The following is a 22,170-nucleotide window of genomic DNA, read 5'->3' on the forward strand; positions in this document are numbered from 1 at the left end:
ACCATCATTTGACTTCACTTACTGCCATTCAAATATCATCTAATTCAATATGCTACATATGACTGCTGCATCTGTCTTCACCACAGTGCCACTCACATCTGCCTCTTGATGTAGTCCTTCAGCAAGTCCTGGTCCACAGAGTACAGGTCTTGGCTGCTGAGGTTGTCATAGTAATAGGTAACGGAGCTGTTGAATTTGGGTCCATAGGCGCCATCTTTCCCTTCGTAGGCCTTGTAACCATAGTGATAGTCGTAATGCCCTGGAGGAAGAATAAGTGAAGCATTAGCATTTAGCTAATAAGCTACTGCTCCATCACTCATTACATCACAACCATTCACACACACAGCAATGTGACCTGCATAACTGCTGCTGATCAACTGTGTGATGACCTTTGTGTGTGTTCGTCAGTCTATGTCCTTTCACACAATTTCAAGTTGTTTTTCTCCAACCAGTGGCCTGTATTCTAGTCTCTCCTCTCCTCTCTGATTGCAATACAGGCAAGCCATTCAGAGTTGCGTAGTGCTTCTGCGGCTGAGCAGACCACCATTTACAAACACTCAGACACACAAGCAAGCCCAGAGGGCATCATGGCCAGCTCCGGCAACACTTAAAAGCATGTCTGTCGCCGCAAAACAACTCAATCTTTTGCCCCTTTTTAAACTATGCTCTGGTCAATCAGACACCAGACAAGGTCAATCTTAAAAGATCAATCTTAAAAGCACTGATTTAACAACTGTACTGCAATTTGCTCATTTACAACTCAAGTTACAAAATAAGTCACTAAACTTTAAACACTAAACAGTATGTGAATGTATCTGTGCATCAGCATTTATGGCCTTTGTGTATTTGTGAATCAGTACGTGTTTGTCAGCGTGTGTGTGTGTGTGTGTGTGTGTGTGTGTGTGTGTGTGTGTGTGTGTGTGTGTGTGTGTGTGAATAAAAAAAAAAAAAAGCCACCTCTGCTTCCTCCTCGTCCTCGTCCTCGTCCTCTCCCTCTGCCTCGACCGCGTCCTCGGAACCCGGCCCGGAACGGAGCACCCTCACTCTTCACACTCGACACCTCGTCATGATCGTCACGGAACTCCCGCTCGTACTTCCCGCTGTGCCAATCTGATGAGCAGACACACACACGTTTTAGAGGCGTAGACGTTTTTTTAGAAGTTCCAGCCGGTACAGGTTGTATTTACTACAGTAAGAGACTATTGTGTGTAACTGTAAATATTGCGGTTCAAGTCACAGGGTATGATGTCGTACCTCGGAGGTCGTTCCTGCTGTTGGGGGGCATGCGTGGCGGATCGTTCTGGCGCGTGTTGTTCCGGGAGGCCGAACGTTCTCGCGGGCCATCAGACTTCACCTCAATCACCAGAGGAACCCACTTGTGCTTGGTGCCTGAATACACACAAAATGAACCGGTCAAAACTTTAAAAACTTCCACAAAACTAGGATACAGTTAAGATTTGATTTCACTGCAAACGTGTAAGACAGGTTTGTAGTGTTTACTTATTTCAGTCTGACATGTCTGCAGTGGCTACTTAGTTCAGTCTGACATGTCTGCAGTGGCTACTTAGTTCAGTCTGACATGTCTGCAGTGGCTACTTAGTTCAGTCTGACATGTCTGCAGTGGCTACTTAGTTCAGTCTGACATGTCTGCAGTGGCTACTTAGTTCAGTCTGACATGTCTGCAGTGTCTACTTAGTTCAGTCTGACTGAAATTAGTTCCACAACTAGCCTGTGGGTGTCAGTGTTGCACTAGGAGAAAGGGGGGAACCGGAAAGGTATAGAATGAGAACAATGACGTGGCACACACACACACACACACACACACACACACACACACACACACACACACACACACACACACACACACACACACACACACACACACACACACACACACACACACACACTAACAGACAGAAAAAGAGGAAGGAGGGAGCTGACAGGAAAAGAGGGAGCGAGAGAACTACATCTAAACAGCAGCCATCTCGAGTCTCCAGGGCCAAAAGCAGTGGAAGAATGAACAAACAGGTTAACCTCAACTACAGCTACACATCACAGCTACAGCATGTTCTTATACTAGCTGTCCACGTCACGGCACCATTTACAGATAAACTAACGTGTGAGCCCCCTCTTTTCCAGATCTGCCTCCTCTCACTAATGTGAGCCCCCTCTTTCCCAGATCTGCCTCCTCTCTCTCATGTGAGCCCCCTCTTTCCCAGATCTGCCTCCTCTCACTAATGTGAGCCCCCTCTTTTCCAGATCTGCCTCGTCTCTCCCTCATGTGGTCGGCTTTAAGAGGACAAGCCTCTGTGACCTGCTCGACCAGTTGCTAGGAGACCCACCTTTCTTTTTCTGTCCGTTTTTCTGGGACTCTTCATCCCCGTTCTTCTCCTCTCCAGAGTCGTCCGATTTGGTCTTCTGATTCTCCTTGGTCTCCTCGATCTCTCGTTTCTCCTTCTCCTTCTTCACGGTCACTTTCTTCGGTGCCTAGGGGTACAGATCAGCCAGCTTACTCACACGCTTTGACCCCCGCCCCAACAAAGCACTTTGTCTGTGTGTGTGTGTGTGTGTGTGTGTGTGTGTGTGTGTGTGTGTCCAACCCACAGAGCGTTTTGTAAGTTAAGAGGTAGAGTGTGTGTTTTGGGCACAGATGTATATCTGTGGAGGTTCCCACCATGTCAGTAATGTTATCTTCAAGGCCTCTCGAGAGCAATGTCCAGCAGCGTATGTGCAAACTCATGGCTTATTATGCAATCGTGCCATTACTGCCTGCTTGACTTACCTTCCGCAACACACACTAGTACAGCTGACCAGGCGAGACCCGCGGTGACTAAATTGATAAAAGGTGTACTTTATCTGTAAAGGGACGTGGAACCATTTTGTGTGTGTGTGTGTGTGTGTGTGTGTGTGTGTGTTCTGGCATATTGGGACTGAGGCTCTGTGTCATGTTTCCCTGGTCTTGCAGGAGCTCAGTGAAGATATGCACCACTCATGTCCTCAGCAGTTTCAAACATTACTAACACACACACACACACACACACACCATGGAGCTCCAAACACAATTTTATGACATCACTCCTGAATACACACTGCTGAGGTTATGTTTGAGACGCTTCACCTGTGTGCCGATCTCTGCCTTTAAAACACACACACACACACACACACACACACACACACACACACACACACCAGGCTAAAACCTACATCAAATGCAGCACAGCCATTCATGTCTTAGAAAAATCATGCTGTCAAAATGGCTTTAGGCCCGTCACAGAAACACACACAAATAACAAAATGACTGGTTTCTTTTTATGATAAAAAAAAGTCTTGGCTGTCCACAGTTTAAACTTCACATGCAAACCCTCAGTGCACACCTTTCATGGAGGAGGAGAAAAAACACACACACACACACACACACACACACACACACACACACACACACACACACACACACACACACACAACACACACAAAACACACACAAAACACACCCCACACTGCACGCCACCTTTAACTGGCCAGTTGCTAAGACGCTAATGTTAGATAGCATTGGGAGCTAGCGGGAGCAGATGCACACGTCAGTGAGCATCCTTTGGGACTTACAGTGGGCCGGCCGGTGGCAGGGCCTGCCTCTCGAGTGACCTTAACACACACACTGCTCGAGCTAACCTCCGCCTGCACACAGAGGGAGAGAGCAGCTACTAAACACTGACCAAAGACACACACACACACACACACACACACAGTATTCAATACATTCAACAAACAATTCAATATTACCACAGCACAGAGACAAACACCATTCATCACATCAATCAACCCTGGCCCAACAAAAGGAGCACACACACACCACTCAAGACAAACTCACGACAAAAGGAAAAACACCATTCAACTCACACCCAAGATGAAACACACACACACACACACACACACACACACACACACACACACACACACACACACACACACAACAGTGAGCCGATACAGCCCATTATCCATCTAACAAACACAAAATGAAAACAGGATATAAATTCCACTTGATAGTGGACAAACATAACAGGTAACACTTCAAACCTAGTTTCATAGTTATAGGGATGGGATGATAAGACTGTTTAACTGTCCACTACATAGGGATAGCATGCTAAGACTGTTTAACTGTCCACTACATAGGGATAGCATGCTAAGACTGTTTAACTGTCCACTACATAGGGATAGCATGCTAAGACTGTTTAACTGTCCACTAGCCTTCCTGCATCCTACCTCATGTTTGTTTGGCTGGACTGCTGCGGATAGTAACCATAGTAACCTGACCTTTAGGGAAATTCAGGTCACAGAATTTGGGCCCAAATCGGAGCAAACTGGAACATTTAGGGTCCCTGGGCGAAGCGGCTGAGCGCAAAACTGGAAGCCACAATAAAGCTTAAAATAACTCAGATTAACCCACAGATTACCTCATTCACAAGAATGTTCTATTACCTTTCTACACCATCCATAAGACAGGATCTCATGAACCTGAGCGACCTGACCACCTCTTCCTCCTGCTGAAGCTCATTTCTCCCAAGCAATTACCATTATTAATTAATTACCAGATTATCTGCAGCAGCTCACTGGGGGAACAGCGCTGCTACTTTTAATTAATAAAAAAATAAGTCAGCCTCCATTTTAAGAACTACATTGTCCCCTGTGATTTGTGAGGTAATAAGTTCAACTAAATCAAATGCTCAATGTGTGTACGTGGGTGTGTGTGTGTGCGTGTGTGCGTGTGAAAAAAAAAAAAAAAAACGCATGAGTGTGAATGAGTGATTTTGTGCGTGTGTGTATATTCATGTTTGTGTGTCCGTGTGTGTGTGTGTGTGTGTGTGTGTGTGTGTGAAAAAGAGTGCGTGCGCACAGGCCTGTATGCTTGTGGTTAGAGAGAAAGATAGAGTGTGTGTGTGTGTGTCTAAAATAGCGGCGGCCGCTTGCTGGGCTGCAGTCCTGGTGTGTGTGTGTGGGGGGGGGGACCCTAAAAGGCCATGCGTCTGGGGCAGCAGAGGGTTATTCCCGGCTCTGCCTGACCTACATCTGGGGCAGGAGACCCTCAGCATGCTAAAAAAAGGTGCTACGGGGGCCGCGCACACCTCCACGTACGTCTGCAGAGCAGAGGGCAGAAATAGCTACCCCACCCATCCCTGCAAACAATCCAACCCAAGGAAGGATTCATGCTGCCCGAGAGGCTCATCTATGACCAGAGGATGGACAATGGGAACTCAAACCAGGCTGACTGATTCTAGATGGTCTAGAAGTCATCTGTGGGTGCAGGAAAAGAGCAGATTTCTAAAGCTGGTATTCGGTGACTGGCTTTGCGCAAACATTACTGGCTAAACTTAGCATCGTCCGCGGGGCCTTGCGTAACGCCTGCCACCAGTCGCGCCGTGAAGAGCCAAATAAAGAGCAGAAGCGCTCGCTTTCTCACCAAACGGATGAGGATGAGGATGCCCAGAGGGGGCCTAAGGCCAGCCAATCCCATACTGGTGCAAAGGGACGTGGGTCTGCCTGGAGCAGGTGGGGGGGGGGGCAGGGGGGTCACGAGGAGCAGCTAGGGCATGACCCCCCAACAGGCCACCAATCAGTGATCAGCATCCGGCCAGGACGGAACATGACTAAAGACTGGTGACCTTCACCTGAGAGATGACCGACACCTGACAACAGTGCTCAAGGCAAAGACATTGAGTGCCACATTCCTTCAAGAACCATAGAGCCAACGCTCTAGAACTGTCAGTATAATAGAACCATAGAGCCACCGCTCTAGAACTGTCAGTATAATAGAACCATAGAAACATGGTTCTAGAACTGTCAGTATGATAGCGTTGCCGTAGCTTTTAAGGTCATGTAATAGCTTCTAGTCGTGTTGAAACTTCATGTAATAGCTTTGACATGAAGTTCTTTTAGATGTGTTGAAATTCAGTTAGACTTGAAGCAGACGGGTGTGTGTGGTTACGTGTGTGTGTGTGGTTACGTGTGTGTGTGTGTGTGGTTACGTGTGTGTGTGTGTGTGTGTGGTTACGTGTGTGTGTGTGTGTGTGGTTACGGTTACGTGTGTGTGTGTGTGTGTGTGTGTGTGGTTACGTGTGTGTGTGTGTGTGGTTACGTGTGTGTGTGTGTGTGGTTACGTGTGTGTGTGTGTGTGGTTACGTGTGTGTGTGTGTGTGTGTGTGGTTACGTGTGTGTGTGGTTACGTGTGTCTGGATTTGAATGGAGCTGTGTGTTCTCTTGATCTCACCTGTTGGTCTTTTGAGGCAATCTCTCCAGGAGTCGGCCAGTTATTGGCATCACCGAAATCACCGACCTACAAGAGATTGGTACAGCCATTTTAGTGTCACTATAATATACCACACAAACACAAACACACACACACAAAGAGAAAAAGAAAACGAAAGCATGCACACACTGAGATCAGAGTGACAAAGCAGTAAAATGACCTCAGAAACATTAACATACACACGTCATAATCAGGAAGCACATACACACAGATGGGTTTGGGAGAACTGGGATGAAGCGAGGTTGGAAGTGTGTGTGTGTGTCTCTCTTACCTTTGCTCCTTTTCGGGGACGGGGGTTCCCCGCCTTCACCACCTTTGCTGGACCGGTGGGTTCTGTGGAAGAGAGGAGTACACATTAAAGCAAATGTACACACACACACACACACACACACACACACACACACACACACACACACACACACACACACACACACACACACACACACACACACACAAAATGAAACTAAAGGTCTCCTAGACATTACACGTCGTCTTAACATGTCAGGACCTCTTCTCTTCTTCTGTTCTCTTCTCTTCCTCTCTTTCCTTCTCTTCTTCTGTTCTCTTCTCTTCCTCTCTTTCCTTCTCTTCTTCTCTTTCCTTCGCTTCTTCTCTTTTCTTCTTCCTCCCACTCTCCTCCCTCCTCTTCTCCAGTGCATCCTCCTGTCCTTCAGGCAGCCTTCAGAAGGACCTGCTCACTGATTAACCCCCTGCCCTAACTAGCTAACGCGCTCATTCTCATCCAGCGGCTCCGTTAGCCGTGACACACTCCGTGCTACTGACAGAACACACTCTTAAACACACATACATTCCTGAGCCACACCCCAGTTCATCATCCACGTTTACCTTCATACACAGCCTCGAGAGCTGGGCGCATACCCAAACAGCAGCTATAAACAGTCATTAACCAATGTGCAAAAACACGCACGCACGCACGCACGCACACACTGTGGTCATGGGACATCCCTGCTTCTGCAGTGGGGGAATCCTCAGGTCAACTGTAGAACAGGCCAGTGGCTGATGACGTACTCGACACCATTGGATGGAAACATGTATTCACATCACACAAACATGGACCAACCAGAGCCTGCTGTGGCATCACTAAACCACACCAACCAATAGAGGGACGCCAGGGGTTCCCCAACCGCCCTTCTTCCTGCCACCACAAGAAAGTACCAACTGCCTGTGGGTGTGACTGCTGCTGCTGCTGCCCCCCGTCGGTCACCTTTACAGCAGGGTAAGGATCAGGTGCCCAGCAGACAGGGTTACGGATGGTAACGCAGTACGACACCACACATAAATGACACAACACACTAGATAGAGATGATCATGGTAATGATGTGGGAAAAGTTTAGCGGGACAACCACGCAGTTCGATCAGCCAGTAGACCTTCTGCACTGATAGGCACGCGCACACACACACACACACTTTACAAAGTACCCAATGTTGGGGTGACACGGTTAAATCACACCTTAATGTGAATATGGGTGTGTGTGCACGTGAGCTGGTGTGAGATTATGTGCATATATACATATATATATATATATATATATATATGTGTATGTGTGTGTGTGTGTGTGTCACAAGTGCCCTCTGCACATCTGAGGAATATCTGGGGCAGTTTAGGTCTTACTTATGCATTGACACTCTGGTGTGGTGTGGTGTGGTGTGGTGTGTGTACACGTGCATAGTACCCAAACATTCCAAGCAGTGGCAGATAAAAGCGTTTCTGTGTGATGCACTCACACACAGGCATGTGCACTGTAACACACACAAACCCAAACAGCGTAGAAGAGACACACACACCCAAACAGGCCTTGAGGAGAGAGACCCACACACACACACACACACACACACACAGCCCTAGAGGAGACACACACACACCCAAACAGGCCTTGAGGAGATGTAGCCACATGATTCTCATCTGGCTGTTCATTTCAAGGGGTGGTTAGTGTGGCATGGTTTCAGCCATCACACACACACACACACACACACACACACACACACACACACACACACACACACACACACACACACACACACACACACACACACACACACACACACACACAGGTCTCAATCACACACACACACACACACACACACACACACACGATGTTGGGGGAGGATAAGTGTGTGTGTGTGATGACTTTGCATATCATCCATTAGGGTACATCTGAAACAGCATAAACATCTCCATTTCACCACATTTGTTTTCCCATCTCTCTCTCCCTTTCCTTCTTTCTTTTCCTTCTCCTCTCTTGGTGAAGCCCCACCCACCCCTTGCACCTCTCCTCACCACTAATGCTCTTTCTTTCTCCCCCACCCTGTGCCTCTGGAACTCCCATGGTCACCCCCCTCCCCTCCCCCCCCTCCCCTCCCCTTCTGAGTAGGGCATGACAGCTCATGAGCGCCCAGGTCTCAATCACACACACACACACCCAGGTCTCAATCACACACACACACACCCAGGTCTCAATCACACACACACACACCCAGGTCTCAATCACACACACACACACACACACACACACACACCCAGGTCTCAATCACACACACACACCCAGGTCTCAATCACACACACACACACACACACACACACACACACACACCCAGGTCTCAATCACACACACACACCCAGGTCTCAATCACACACACACACACACACCCAGGTCTCAATCACACACACCCAGGTCTCAATCACACACACACACACACACACCCAGGTCTCAATCACACACACACACACACACACCCAGGTTACCACATCTGATCCTGACTAATTCCAGGCCTCAGCCCTCCATAATCACCCATTTGGCTGAAACGAGGCAGTCTGTGTGGGCTTAATGCTATAGACTGACCCTTAATGCTATAGACTGACCCTCAAAAACACAGAGGGGGATTCAGGGCTGGCAGGAACTCTGCTGAGGCAGTATGACACTGCAAGGCGGAGTTCAGGAACCTCAGGCCCTTCAGAACTAAGGCACTGGTAGGGCTGCGTGAAAAAAAAATCAGATACATAATAATCTGATATTATATATAATAATCTATATATAATATAAAAACTTAACATATGCTAGAGCAGCACCATTCTTCCCTGTTAAAATGCAGTCTGTCATTTCTTATATCTTGTATAAAATAGCATTGAATATGTAGATATTTTTCAACGGAGACAGAGAGTATTGATGGCCGACAAAAGTGACACAAACACAACAGCAGACGGAAGACAAAAATAAGGAAAAAAAAAAGAAATGGGGAAACACGAGGTGGCTGACTCCTGAAGGTAAGGCACAACGAAAGACGAGTTCAGCTAATATTTCTTGACCTTCTGCAGGTCGACCTTTCCCACAGGGCACCAGTCTCGGTCCTAACCCCAGGCCAAAGAGCCGAAACACAAATAAACTTGTACGGGCGCAAAAAGTCAACAGCACCCATCAAGCTACTTTAGCTCCTAGCAGCTCCTAGCAGCTACGCGGTCCATTCCAGCACTAGCTGCTGACATGGCAGAAGAATCAATATCCTCTAATCTCAAAGTTTACCAAACTGTAACTTTCAGACATCCCTTTAAATTTTCCCCATCAACTACGCAAATGAAAAAGGGGGAACTGTGCAAAGGGAAGATACTGTTACTACTATTTATATTCTGGTCGGTCATGTTGACATTGGATGAAATATCAGCCAGATGGTCTGTTTTGGCTAAGAGCAGACCGTCTGTTTGGGTGAGACGGCAGTGAAGTTCACCGGACAGACTTTAGTGTGTCCAAGAGGGGGGTCTCTCCGCGTTGGTGAACAAGGGCAGTAGATCACTACAAGCACCTAACTTAATGAGTCCCAACCAACTACATCATCACTACTGGAGAGTTCACACAACAGCATCACACACACACACACACACACACACACTCGGCTGTTTATAAATAAACAGTGCAAAGCACTAAAATCAGATTAAGTGTGGTAGACGTCACAAAAGGTTATGAGTTCAACTTCTTGGGTGCATAATCACCTATAACCCCTACACCTTACCAGGACACATGACACAAAACACAAATCAAATCAGGGGGGGAAAGGCGTTTGCTTAGGTGTGAACCTGTCTAGGAAACTGACCCTGAACAGCTTTTATGAAAGTCCTCTAGAAACATTCTGAGGGGTGAAACTGAAACATGGAGGTGAAATAGTTCAGCTGCTCTGCTTCCTCTTCTGTTTACTCGACTTCACGGCCAAACAATACCTGCTATCAACTTAACACACATCTATTTACTAGTTGAGCTCTGCAAACCAGTCTTACACGTCATGTGAAACACTCTCATCAGGATGAATGTTAGGCACCTCTTAAGTACTCAATAGGTTCCCCTCGTGCCTCAGAGGACTGCAGAAGGGGCAGCAGGTTTGAGGGCTCCGCAGACAGAGATGAGTGAACCTCCACCCATTTAGCAGATTAATTTGCTGAACCCCTGGACGGATTAAACAGTAACCCACTGCAGCTCCTGCCAAAGCTATTATCAGCACTGCTGCTGATCTAGACAGATCTAGGCAGTCCGCTCATGACCTTGATCTAGACAGATCTAGGCAGTCCACTCATGACCTTGGTGACGGGAGAACAGACAAGCTGGAGAAGTCTGACACACTTCCATCTTTCTCCCAATCTGCTTGTGTGTCATTTCACAGCGGCTTAAGATGCAGCATCTCCCTCTACAGGCCTGGAGGGCATTCCTGATTGCTTTAAGCAGGAATTCCTTTTGCGTGATGGAATCAGGGAAGTCTATTCAGGGGCTAGTTTGGGGAGTTTTCACATTGCAGCCATTTGCCATCCTCAACGTCTTTCTTGCCGAGGGTCCGAAAGGAGGAAAAGACCCTACATTTTTTTTTTTTTTTAGATTTATTTTTGGGCTTTTATGCCTTTATTTGACAGTGCAGTGAAGAGTGTGACAGGAAATGATAGGGAGAAGAGGTGGGGAGTGGACAGGAGAAATGACATCGGGCCGGATTCGAACCCGTGTCCTCCATGGGCGTCAAGCCCGAATGTGGTCGGGGCTACTGCTTGCGCCACAGTGCCCCCCAAAAAGACCCTACATTTAAAAACCAAATGCATGTCAATCAAGAAACTTTACTGCTCAAGAGCTCTACTGCTGTCCACATACTGATTGCACATGGCAATCAACTCAACCTCCACAAACTGCCACTTCTCATTTCCACTTCACAAAAATTCACAAAACCTCCTCGTCATTGCTGCCCATCAGCTGGCCCAAATGTTCAACACTACATGACAAAAGATCACTTGCTGTCAACACAGCGCCTAGCAACCAACTGATTAGCCTACCTAGAGATGGTCTGAGTGGCTGCTATGGCAACAGTACACAAGCCTTTTTCGTTGTCAGTCATGTCCTAGCAACCCTGGTCAAAGCTACAGTCAACAGATGGAATGATGTGTGATGTCATAATGTAATGCAACATTCTCCTGACATTCCATTAGATCTAGGCTACTAGAAGAGTCATCTGAGAAGAATCCTCACAGAACAAACAGGGGCGTCTTCATTCCGCAATGGGTGGTTCTCACATCTTCTGGATGAAGAGATTAGGGCCTGCCCTAATTAGCAAGAATGCATCAGTAGGCTACCCCCTGCCCATCCCTTCATTATAGATTAAAGGGAAAGCTCAACTTAACAGTTGGGAATTTAGTTGAAGGTAGGCAGGTCACAGCAATCACAAATTTGTGAAGATATGAAGCAAAAATAAATACAAAATAAAAATAAGTCAGCCTGTGCTATACAGAAATGCAATAGTGACAAAAAAAAGTAAGACAAATGTTAGCATGTAAGATATAAAATAAGGGACCAATGCAGTCTCATGGGTACCACCAAAGGTAACACCAAGTAGCTGGCATGTAAGCACATGTAATGTAATTATAGCAGCGCTGACCAGTAACACTGCTAGCCTGAACACTGATGGTCTACATGCAGTAATGGTGACCGTAGCTCTGGTAGTAATACTCATGGTGATAGTACTGGTCAGTTATTGGTTGTGGCCAGTAATGTCTGAACATGATGTGTAACATCAGCAGCTCCAAGAGCTGTCTACTGCTCAGCCCCCCCCCCCCCCCCCCCACACACACACACAGACACACACACACCACAGAACACAGCTCTGGCAGCTGCTGACTCAGAGACCATATGCAGGCATATGTGCACACACACACTGTTCTGGAAACAGCTAGACATCCTGATGTTATGAGGTGGTGTGTGAACACAGAGAGAGAGAGGGAGGGAGAGGGAGAGAGAGAGAGACACAGAAAAGAGAGGGGGGGGGGGGAGAAAATAGGGATGTGGGGGCCTTTGCTAGGCTGGGGGCTTCTGTGACAACATATAACCAATGCTAGCAGCAAACTGAACATCATTCAGGAACATTCATGACTTTCATGCCAATGTGCTGGCTTCTGTCCAATCACCAGCGTAGGCTAGGCCAGTCCCCAAAGCCCCACCCCACCCCCTATACACACACACAACCACACCCTCTCTCTGTGCTCAAGCCCTGATCCCCTCTTACACTGCAGCACACGCTCTCATGCCGTCTTCACCAAATATGGAGGAACCACCAAGAGCGCACACACACACAAGATCCCTCTACCGCGAGACAGATGATTCGCCTAATGACATCAGTGCCCGCTGCTGAAGTTTCTTATACACACACACACACACACACACACACACACACACACACACACACACGGCTTGAGCTTTCACATAGACCGAGGGTGTGAGTTGGGGTCAATCCATATCACACTGCACAGACGCAGTCTTAGACAGATAAAGCAGGCAGAACCACCAACACACACATGCAGAAAAGCAGTAGCAGAGAGGTGATTATGTAGTTTAAATCTCCAGTCTGTTTCCACTCCACACACCAGAAGGCAACCTCAAAGCGCAGGGACAGGGAGGCTCTGAAACATTGCTTGATTTCATTTTCACTTCAACTCCAAAGCACATCTTTGAACGTTCTCTTCACAGCTGTGTAGAATGTGCTAGAAACTAATTTAATCTTGGCCTCACAAATGAACCATGAGTGTCGTGCATTCATAACCCACAGTGTGTTAACTACAGTGATCTTTCTATAGTCCAGGCATGTCGGCCGAATCAGGCAAATTAGCACTGCTTCACAACAAGACGAGATGAGGTTCATGGAGATTTCACTGCTGGAAGGAAGGTCAGGAAGACTGTTATTGGCTTCTTGGCTGCTAGTGCGAAGCAATCACCCTTACAAGTAGCCAGGGGGCCAATGAGGAGAGTCTATACTGCCAAAACTGAGGAGAGAAGAAGCAGTGAAGGACACAGACGAGGAGTGAAGGACACAGACGAGGAGAGAAGAAGCAGTGAAGGACACAGACGAGGAGAGAAGAAGAAGCAGTGAAGGACACAAACGAGGAGAAGAAGCAGTGAAGGACACAAACGAGGAGAAGAAGCAGTGAAGGACACAGACGAGGAGAGAAGAAGAAGCAGTGAAGGACACAAACGAGGAGAAGAAGCAGTGAAGGACACAAACGAGGAGAAGAAGCAGTGAAGGACACAGACGAGGAGAGAAGAAGAAGCAGTGAAGGACACAGACGAGGAGAGAAGAAGAAGCAGCAGTGAAGGACACAGACGAGGAGAGAAGAAGAAGCAGTGAAGGACACAGACGAGGAGAGAAGAAGAAGCAGTGAAGGACACAAACGAGGAGAAGAAGCAGTGAAGGACACAGACGAGGAGTGAAGGACACAAACTAGGAGAAGAAGCAGTGAAGGACAGACGAAGAGAGGAGAAGAAGCAGTGAAGGACACAGACGAGGAGAGAAGAAGAAGCAGTGAAGGACACAAACGAGGAGAAGAAGCAGTGAAGGACACAGACGAGGAGTGAAGGACACAAACTAGGAGAAGAAGCAGTGAAGGACAGACGAAGAGAGGAGAAGAAGCAGTGAAGGACACAGATGAGGAGAAGAAGCAGTGAAGGACACAGACGAGGAGTGAAGGACACAAACTAGGAGAAGAAGCAGTGAAGGACAGACGAAGAGAGGAGAAGAAGCAGTGAAGGACACAGACGAGGAGAGAAGAAGAAGCAGTGAAGGACACAGACGAGGAGAGAAGAAGAAGCAGTGAAGGACACAGACGAGGAGAGAAGAAGAAGCAGTGAAGGACACAGACGAGGAGAGAAGAAGAAGCAGTGAAGGACACAGACGAGGAGAGAAGAAGAAGCAGTGAAGGACACAGACGAGGAGAAGAAGAAGAAGCAGTGAAGGACACAAACGAGGAGAGAAGAAGAAGCAGTGAAGGACACAGACGAGGAGAGAAGAAGAAGCAGTGAAGGACACAGACGAGGAGAGAAGAAGAAGCAGTGAAGGACACAGACGAGGAGAGAAGAAGAAGCAGTGAAGGACACAGACGAGGAGAGAAGAAGCGGTGAAGGACACAGACGAGGAGAAGAAAAGAGAAGAAAGACCCAGTGGATCCCCAAGAGCAGCGGTGCTGCTGAGAGGGCAGCCAAGGAGGAAGAGGCCTGATCTGAGGGCAGCCAGGGAGGAAGAGGCCTGATCTGACCGATCAGCCATTCTTACGCTACGCCTGATCACATAGAGCAAGAGGCATTGGTGTGAAACAAAATCAGACAGGTTTCCCAGTAGTCTGATTGGATTTTGACAGTAATACTGTCCAGAACGACACAATACTGTCCTGAACGACAGCACACGGTGTGGTCCTGTGCAACATCACGAGTGGAAAGAATAGCTGGCTGCCTTGGGTGCCCAGCATACAGTCAAGGAGCTGATTACTGGGTGGAGTAAGGTGTGCTGGAGGAATGGAAATCTAACCCAGGTCCTGCCCAAATATGGCCACCTCTCCAGCTGCCTGTGGGCAGAGGTTCCTGATGGCGGAGATGTGGTCTAGGTACACCAGAAATGGCAAAACACAAAACAAACGGACACCTTTGCCGAGAGGTTACCTGTTCTCAACCCCAAATCAGAAGACTTTTTCCAGGATGGCGTGGAGGACGATGAAAGGAAATTCTACAATAGGAGCAGGAACTTGTAGCTTTTTTTTTAACAGCTAGGCACTGTGGGTTCAATCAGTAAGTCAGTAAGCGTGAAGCTAATTTCATGTATTGATCAGCAAAACGGCTGAATATAGTCTACAACCAATCAGAGGCACTGTTACTAAACAAGTGGCCTGTCACCAAGAGCCTCACTGATTGCTCACGAGGCAGGCGAGTCACTGGCCTTGTGTTCAGCAGCCTTCTTAACAGGCGTTACAGAAGCCATAAAACCACAAGCTTTAAATACCATTGACTGCTGTACCATAACGCAGCTCTCACACACACACACAGGGACTCATTTCAGTGTTGTCTTTCCACAGAAATCAGACACCCGTCAGAAAACCTCATTGTCTGCCCACCAGTGTACGCCCAACACACACACACACACACACACACACACACACCTCTGTTTAACTTTGAGCAGGAACGTTAGGACTAGCGAGTCATTTAATAGTTAAGCTCACACTGATAACACCTGAGGTTTAGCCCACTCTGTATTCCTCTTAAAGGCAGGGTCTCTCTGCGAGGATCTCTCAGCTTGCAAAGATCACACTCACATTTCCCATTTGTGACCACCCTTTATGTACATACAGGTTAGCTGAGCTGCAATGACCCTAATCAAATAGTCTGAAAGCCACATCAGCTGAATGCAAACACCTTAGTCAGAAAATGTTGTTACAGAGAGGGGCTTCTGGAGAGAAGGCTACCTGTGTCTGTTAACTGTATTTCCCCCGACCTTATTTCACACCCACATTCCCACCCTCCCCCAGACTCCACCTTTTCAGCCTCAACTACAAAAGGCCAGAGGTGACTAAATGAGGTGTCGATGCTAAACCTAGTGTAAAACCTTTCCGCAACCCCCCAGTACGTGAGGGTCCGCTAGGATCTGAGTGTGGACCACTACGCTACAAGGGCACGAACAGCACATGTGCTGGGAAACCTCTTATTCTTTTATCTTTCTCCAAGTAGAAAGACTAGTAGTATAAGAACTACGCATCCATGGTGTCCGCAGTGGTCAATGTGCGCGTCTGCAAGGGAGTATTTCTCCTCTTCCACACCTGAATACATTTGTCAGTTAATGATGAAGTCTTTCTCTGCATCCAAGCGTACATTCTAAAGCCAGCAAACTGCCAGGACCAGCCGGAGGCTCACGGATCATGAGAAAATAGCCATCTCCACAAACATTTGCACAATTCTTGGGAACACCAAACTAGACCATGATACACCACACCCCAAACACCACAACATGAAACGTAAAATGTTGATTGAATGAATTGTGTGTCTTACTAAACATTCGACTGAATCATGCTTTAAACAGGCTCTGGAGTAACAGAAGAGGAGAAAATATCTCTATGGCCAAACCCAAGGTGGAAACATCTACTCTTGCACAGTCAACAAAACATTGCTTTATTAACCACCAGAAACCAGGCTCCTGCCATAAATAATTCCTCTGCCATCAAGTAATGAAGTAAAGGTGCCATTATGCCTGATGCATCGGTCGTTTCTCGCACAAACTGTCGCGTCAACACAACGCTATAACCGTTTGTACTTTCGCTAGAGGCGCTTGTGCGTTGAAAAATGCCATCTAAACGCCTGGAGGCACTGCACCAACAAGGGGGTAATGCGCCGAGGGCCTGAGCACAGTGAGATACGATGACAGCTCAACTGGAGCAGTAATGGTGGATTAACCTGGATGAATCCTAAACGTTTCTGGATAGCGTTTGTGTTTCTTGCAAGTTGCCAGCAAAATTAGCCTGTTTATGTTCATGTTCTGATCATCAGGTCTTCAGGCCAAACAGTAATGTTAATAAACTACACAAACTAGCTTGCCAGCATACTTCAACAAATACATTAACCATAAGAACAAGTTCATACACTATCAAAACAAATAGCTGTGTGCCCGAGAGCAGGAGCTCAATCACCTTGTAGCCGCCCATGGTGTGAACACGCCAGCTGCACCATGGCCGGCAGGTTACAAAAACTGGGAGGCGAACGACCAACCGCCACGACACCAAATCCAGCCGACACGACATCACTTTTGCCGTTCGCCGGTGTGCACCATAAACTCCCTGTTGCCGTGTTGTCGCCACCAAAAGCATCCCCTGTCCCGGGGTGACGCCACAAGGGCTCATCTGGTTCTCAGGAAGGGCACAGCCATGAAGTAAACCACCCAACACCATCAGCCCTGTGCTTTGAGTTTGCGGAGTCGTCACGGTAACAACGGGGTGACTCCTGCCAGGTATATATGCTACGCCTTTTTCACTCTCCGGCAGTCACTTCTCGATCTTATGCTGGAGGAGGCTCAATGCAGCCTGTACACACACACACACACACACACACACACACACACACACACAGGCTCCCTGCAGCCTGTACACAGAAATTAAACTTATAATCCTTGACTGCATCAGAATACATCAAGCTGGTCTACTGCTGTCCAGACTGGGTCATTCAGACAGACAGACAGCTCATGCAAGGAGTACTGATGTTCCCCGCCTCTCCAGACCCTTCCCTACCCAAACAGATCCATCCAGGCCTGTCCTGGTAGGCCACATATGCACAGCTAGCCTGTTGGTTTCAGTGGATCCAGGACAGTGAGGCAGGAGTCAACCGCTGCAACAGGTGCCCTCCTCTCACAGATAAAAACGCCAGTACACAGAGTCTAATATGGCAGAGAACAAGTACTGGTACCAAGTTTGTCCTAACTGTTCCACCAAACTGCATTTAACACGTTCATTGGTGTCACTGGTCATAGAACAATGCCAAGAGGACACACAGACTCAATTCTGAAGCATGTTCTGACCTTGCATCAGACATCTACCTTTGGGTTAAGTTGAACGCACTGCTTCCTGACCAGGGTGTCATCTCTGGACCACATTCAAATAAGTATTACGGACATCTCTTTAACCTTTAGGTCATCCATCAGTCTAGACGTAAAATACGTGATAGAGCAGGGGGGGTGATACCACTGCCTATTTGACGCAGACACATAATTAGCAATAGATTTCACACAATGAACTCCGCCAAATGGGCTTATTCCGACAAAAAACACCGCTGTGCTACATGAACTCGCTTAACACGTTCCGTTTCCCTGTAAACGAAGGGGGGGGAGACAGACCCTCCCTGGCCAGCATCCCCGTAGTCGAAAACAAGCGACTCCCTTACTACCCCGTTCTACATGACATGGGGGAGGGGAGACAGACAAGCGAAAAACTGTTTAATCATGTCGAAATGAAGCAATAATCAATGAATTAATCCTACCAAAGTTCATAAGGTTAAGAAGTTTGTGCATTTCATCAAGCTAAAATGAATAGTCACTAAAAGCATGGCATTAATCGTGGAAAGGATTCCTTCAGCGAAATCACATGGCTTTCACCACGTTGTCTGTAACTCAAAGGATGCTGGGATAGAATTCTATACACTACGGTCGGTTCTCGTGGCCGAGGAGCTTAGTTGGCAATTTAGAGCAACATGTTTTTTGAAAGACTTTGTAGCTTTAACTTATATTGGTAGTAGACCGCGACAACGGACTGCAAGTCCCATCGAGAGCACATCGTGTTACTAGCACTCTGGTAGACGAATCCGCATGAAGGCAGCTCCTGTCAGTTAAAAGTCTAGCTAACTAGCATTAGCTACGACGCTAAGAGGCTAGCCAGCTCGGTTCGTGACATGCTGGTTTGGCAAAGAAAAATAATGCCATCGTGCGACGTTCTTCTGCCGATCAATATTGGTTGCATGAATTACGCCAACAATGATTGAACATATGTGGGGATTTACTCACAAAAATATATATTATTATCAAAGAATAAGGCATTGTCCATCATTTGGGCGAACACGTGGAATTCACACGTGATGTTCCATAACAAATGTGTCAGCTATTTACCTTTTGTTGCATTTCTAATGTCCATTTCAGGCTTGAGCAGTAGTTACGAATTCATCATTCACGTGCACTTTACGCTTCACACGATAGCATCATTGATATTGTACTTCAATGCATTCCCTGCAATTTGTCAAGCATATGGTGGCTAACATTAGCTAGCTTGGCAAGTACCTTCAGGCCCAGTAATGCTGAGCTATTGTTAGCCTGACCAAACTAGCTAGCTGACAAGCTGTGATGACTCGGACACTAAGGACCTTGCCAGACGGGGGAGCGTGCTGTGTTTTCACGGGGACGTACATATGAGAAGCTTAACCCTCGGCACAGTACTACTTAAGCGTCTTCCTGAATGTATGAGTACATAAGGTGTTCCAGAAACCCCTTTAAGTGTTGTTCACTAACGTTACGGGGTTAGCTAACAGTAGCAACATAATTGGAATCTAATGCCATTTCGCTTCCCTGACTGTCATAGTGGGTTTTTTGTGAGTTCTATCCAAGGACACCCGGCATATGGGCACCGCTGGATGAAATAATTTGGTATCCAATATTTGATAAGGACGGCAGATTTGGGCTGGCGCTCCCAACACAGCGAGGCCTGACACTTACAAAGTCTTCTTACGCTAGCTAACCTATGCTAGCTCAACCTCGGTCTTGCATCCATCTTTCAGTGCGTTAACAGCATTAAACCTTTTGTTAATCAAGGATCCAAACCTTTAGGCAATACCCGAGACGACTTGTTTTGGCATTCGTGTCATTTACAATTACATCGCATTAGCTTACGGTCTCCTGTACTCCAGAAATAGTGTTTGGGCCTTGTTCTATATATAGCTAGCAAGCTGGAGACAGTCTGAGTAAAGGCGTCAAGCAAGCTGGCTCGTCTCAACACGTAGCCTAATGCCTACCTACAGATAAACTCTCACTACTCCAGTCCTAGTCGAGGATGACATCAATCACCTACTTACACGTAAACACATTTAACATCTACATGCACGGTATCCGAAAAAATCATTAAGTGCAAATCGAAATGAAACATGAAATCAATTCAAGGAATACAAACCCTGATGTGCCTGCCCGTTTACAGCGACGACCACGGTGACGGGGTTCATTTTCTTAGTCCATGGGTTCACCTTGGGCGGCGGAGCCTCTGTAAACTCCTTTTTGTTATTTTTGACATCTTCTTTGGAGTCACTTGGCGATCCTTCCGGCGAATTCTCTTTCCCTAGGTTGTTGCTTTCTTCTTTCGCTTGCTTTATACTCTGTTCCTTGGTGGTGCACCCTCCCAACTCCGCATCGGTTCCCTTGGCGTCGCTCGCCTCCTCCAAAACGGCTGTCGGCTTCTGCCCCTTCTCCAAGCGATCATCACCGTGCTTAATATTGTGCCCACGGTCCTCCGTGTTCAGCAGAGGATTGTTCGGCAGGAGAGCCTCCACCTGAGTGGCCATTTCTCCTTTTACCAACACGATACCCCCAAATCCGCCTTCAACCGAGCAACAAATAACGTGTATCCTGCGAATAACCTCTTGTCTCTACTCTCTCCACTCCACCCCTAGACCAAATAGCCTTCAGTCTAAGATGCAGAGTGGTCTCTTTAAATTAAAACATTAAAAAGCCTCCGTAAACCTCTAATATTACTAAGTAATCTCCTCCACTACCAGCAATATGGATGACCACCACCACGCGATAGGAGAGAGCGCGCACGCACACGCAAGGAGGAGTGACCACGTACGGTGGTGTGTGTGTGCGCGCAGAAGGTTGAGATCGAGGCAAATGACGTCGGTCTCGCCCTCTTCAAGGAAAATACACATTCGTGAACCGACTGCACCGCCGTACCACACCGTTACTACATTACATAGCACGTGTCGGACCAGGAAATAGCACGTGTGTCCTCATGGTCCAGACGGTATGCTTTTGAGGGAGAAAGCGCGCTTTGAGTCGGTCGTTGTCCCCTCGTTTCACTGTTCTGGGCGAAAGCGGAATTTTTGGACAGGCTGACAGTGTTCTCTTGCAGTGTGGATCCTCGCTTTATTTGTCATCAAATGTTATGGATTGCATCCAGCAACGAGATAACATCACAGTAGACATTAACTTCAGGATACCCTTGGCCCCATAGGAACAGAAGAGTTCTAAAATAAAAGCATTGGCCTTAGCCAAAGCTACCTATAATAATGTGAGACACTAGCCTCCAACTGCCAGTCTGTGTGTTACACACCATCATGCTCTCATAAAATTAGTTTGTCAAAATCACAAAAATATCCACTTGTTTGCCAGGAATATGAATCTTCCCCCCCTGTGTAAGAGGCACACAGATTTGTGTCTGTCAAGTGTGGGCTTGGCAGGGATTATTCAGTAGCCTGGGTCTGAAACACAGAGAGGCTTTATACATTTAAACACTAAGAAATCAGCTTGCACTTTTGCACATGCTCCGAGCAGTTTCTCTAAGTATGTGAGCGCGGATGCATTAACCACAGGCCTCCGGTGTGGGGGTTGCACTGAGGCTACCGCGTGTTGTGTGCGGGTGCATGATCTCCACAGTAAGAGGGTCATTAAAGAACATCATTTAAAAAAAAAAAAAAACTCACTTAACGAGGAGGAGAGGACTGGTAGGGAGAGAAAGGTAAAGAGATAGAGGAGAAGAGAAGTGGGAGAGAGAGAAAGGTAAAGAGATAAGAGGTAAAGAGGAGGAGAAGAGAAGTGGGAGTTTCCTTGGAACTGTGTCAGGCCAACACCCAACAAGTCCACACACCCTCCCTCATACCAGAACTGCACGTCTTACTATCACTACTACTACAACTGGTTTAAGTGCCCTAATTACCACAGGCCCACAGTTCGCTTAGGGGAAGGATGCCATGGAGCCAATCAAATTACAGAGGAGAGTCAAACAGCCAATGAATAAGCACACAACAGAGAGTGGGTGTTTGTGTGTTTACAGAGTCAGAAGAACA

General features: G+C 47.3%; 1 protein-coding gene across 3 annotated transcripts in view; it reads right to left on the bottom strand.

Moving 5' to 3' along the window:
- Positions 1 to 20,980, bottom strand: part of larp1 (La ribonucleoprotein 1, translational regulator) — a 30,662-nt gene extending 9,682 nt beyond the window's left edge. The window contains exons 1-8 of one of the 3 annotated variants that reach the window (XM_031572332.2): positions 20,286 to 20,980; positions 6,573 to 6,634; positions 6,263 to 6,328; positions 3,604 to 3,675; positions 2,343 to 2,487; positions 1,255 to 1,389; positions 958 to 1,110; positions 97 to 259 (exon numbers count right to left, since the gene is read on the bottom strand). In XM_031572332.2, coding sequence (XP_031428192.1) covers positions 97 to 259; positions 958 to 1,110; positions 1,255 to 1,389; positions 2,343 to 2,487; positions 3,604 to 3,675; positions 6,263 to 6,328; positions 6,573 to 6,634; positions 20,286 to 20,670 — 1,181 coding nt within the window. In that variant the 5' untranslated portion in view covers positions 20,671 to 20,980. The remainder of the gene's footprint in view (positions 1 to 96; positions 260 to 957; positions 1,111 to 1,254; positions 1,390 to 2,342; positions 2,488 to 3,603; positions 3,676 to 6,262; positions 6,329 to 6,572; positions 6,635 to 20,285) is intronic. The other 2 variants (XM_012816560.3, XM_012816561.3) reach the window with 2 other exon arrangements.
- Positions 20,981 to 22,170: the final 1,190 nt, after the last annotated feature.

Source organism: Clupea harengus, chromosome 8 (assembly GCF_900700415.2).
Source record: "Clupea harengus chromosome 8, Ch_v2.0.2, whole genome shotgun sequence".
NCBI lineage: Eukaryota > Metazoa > Chordata > Actinopteri > Clupeiformes > Clupeidae > Clupea > Clupea harengus.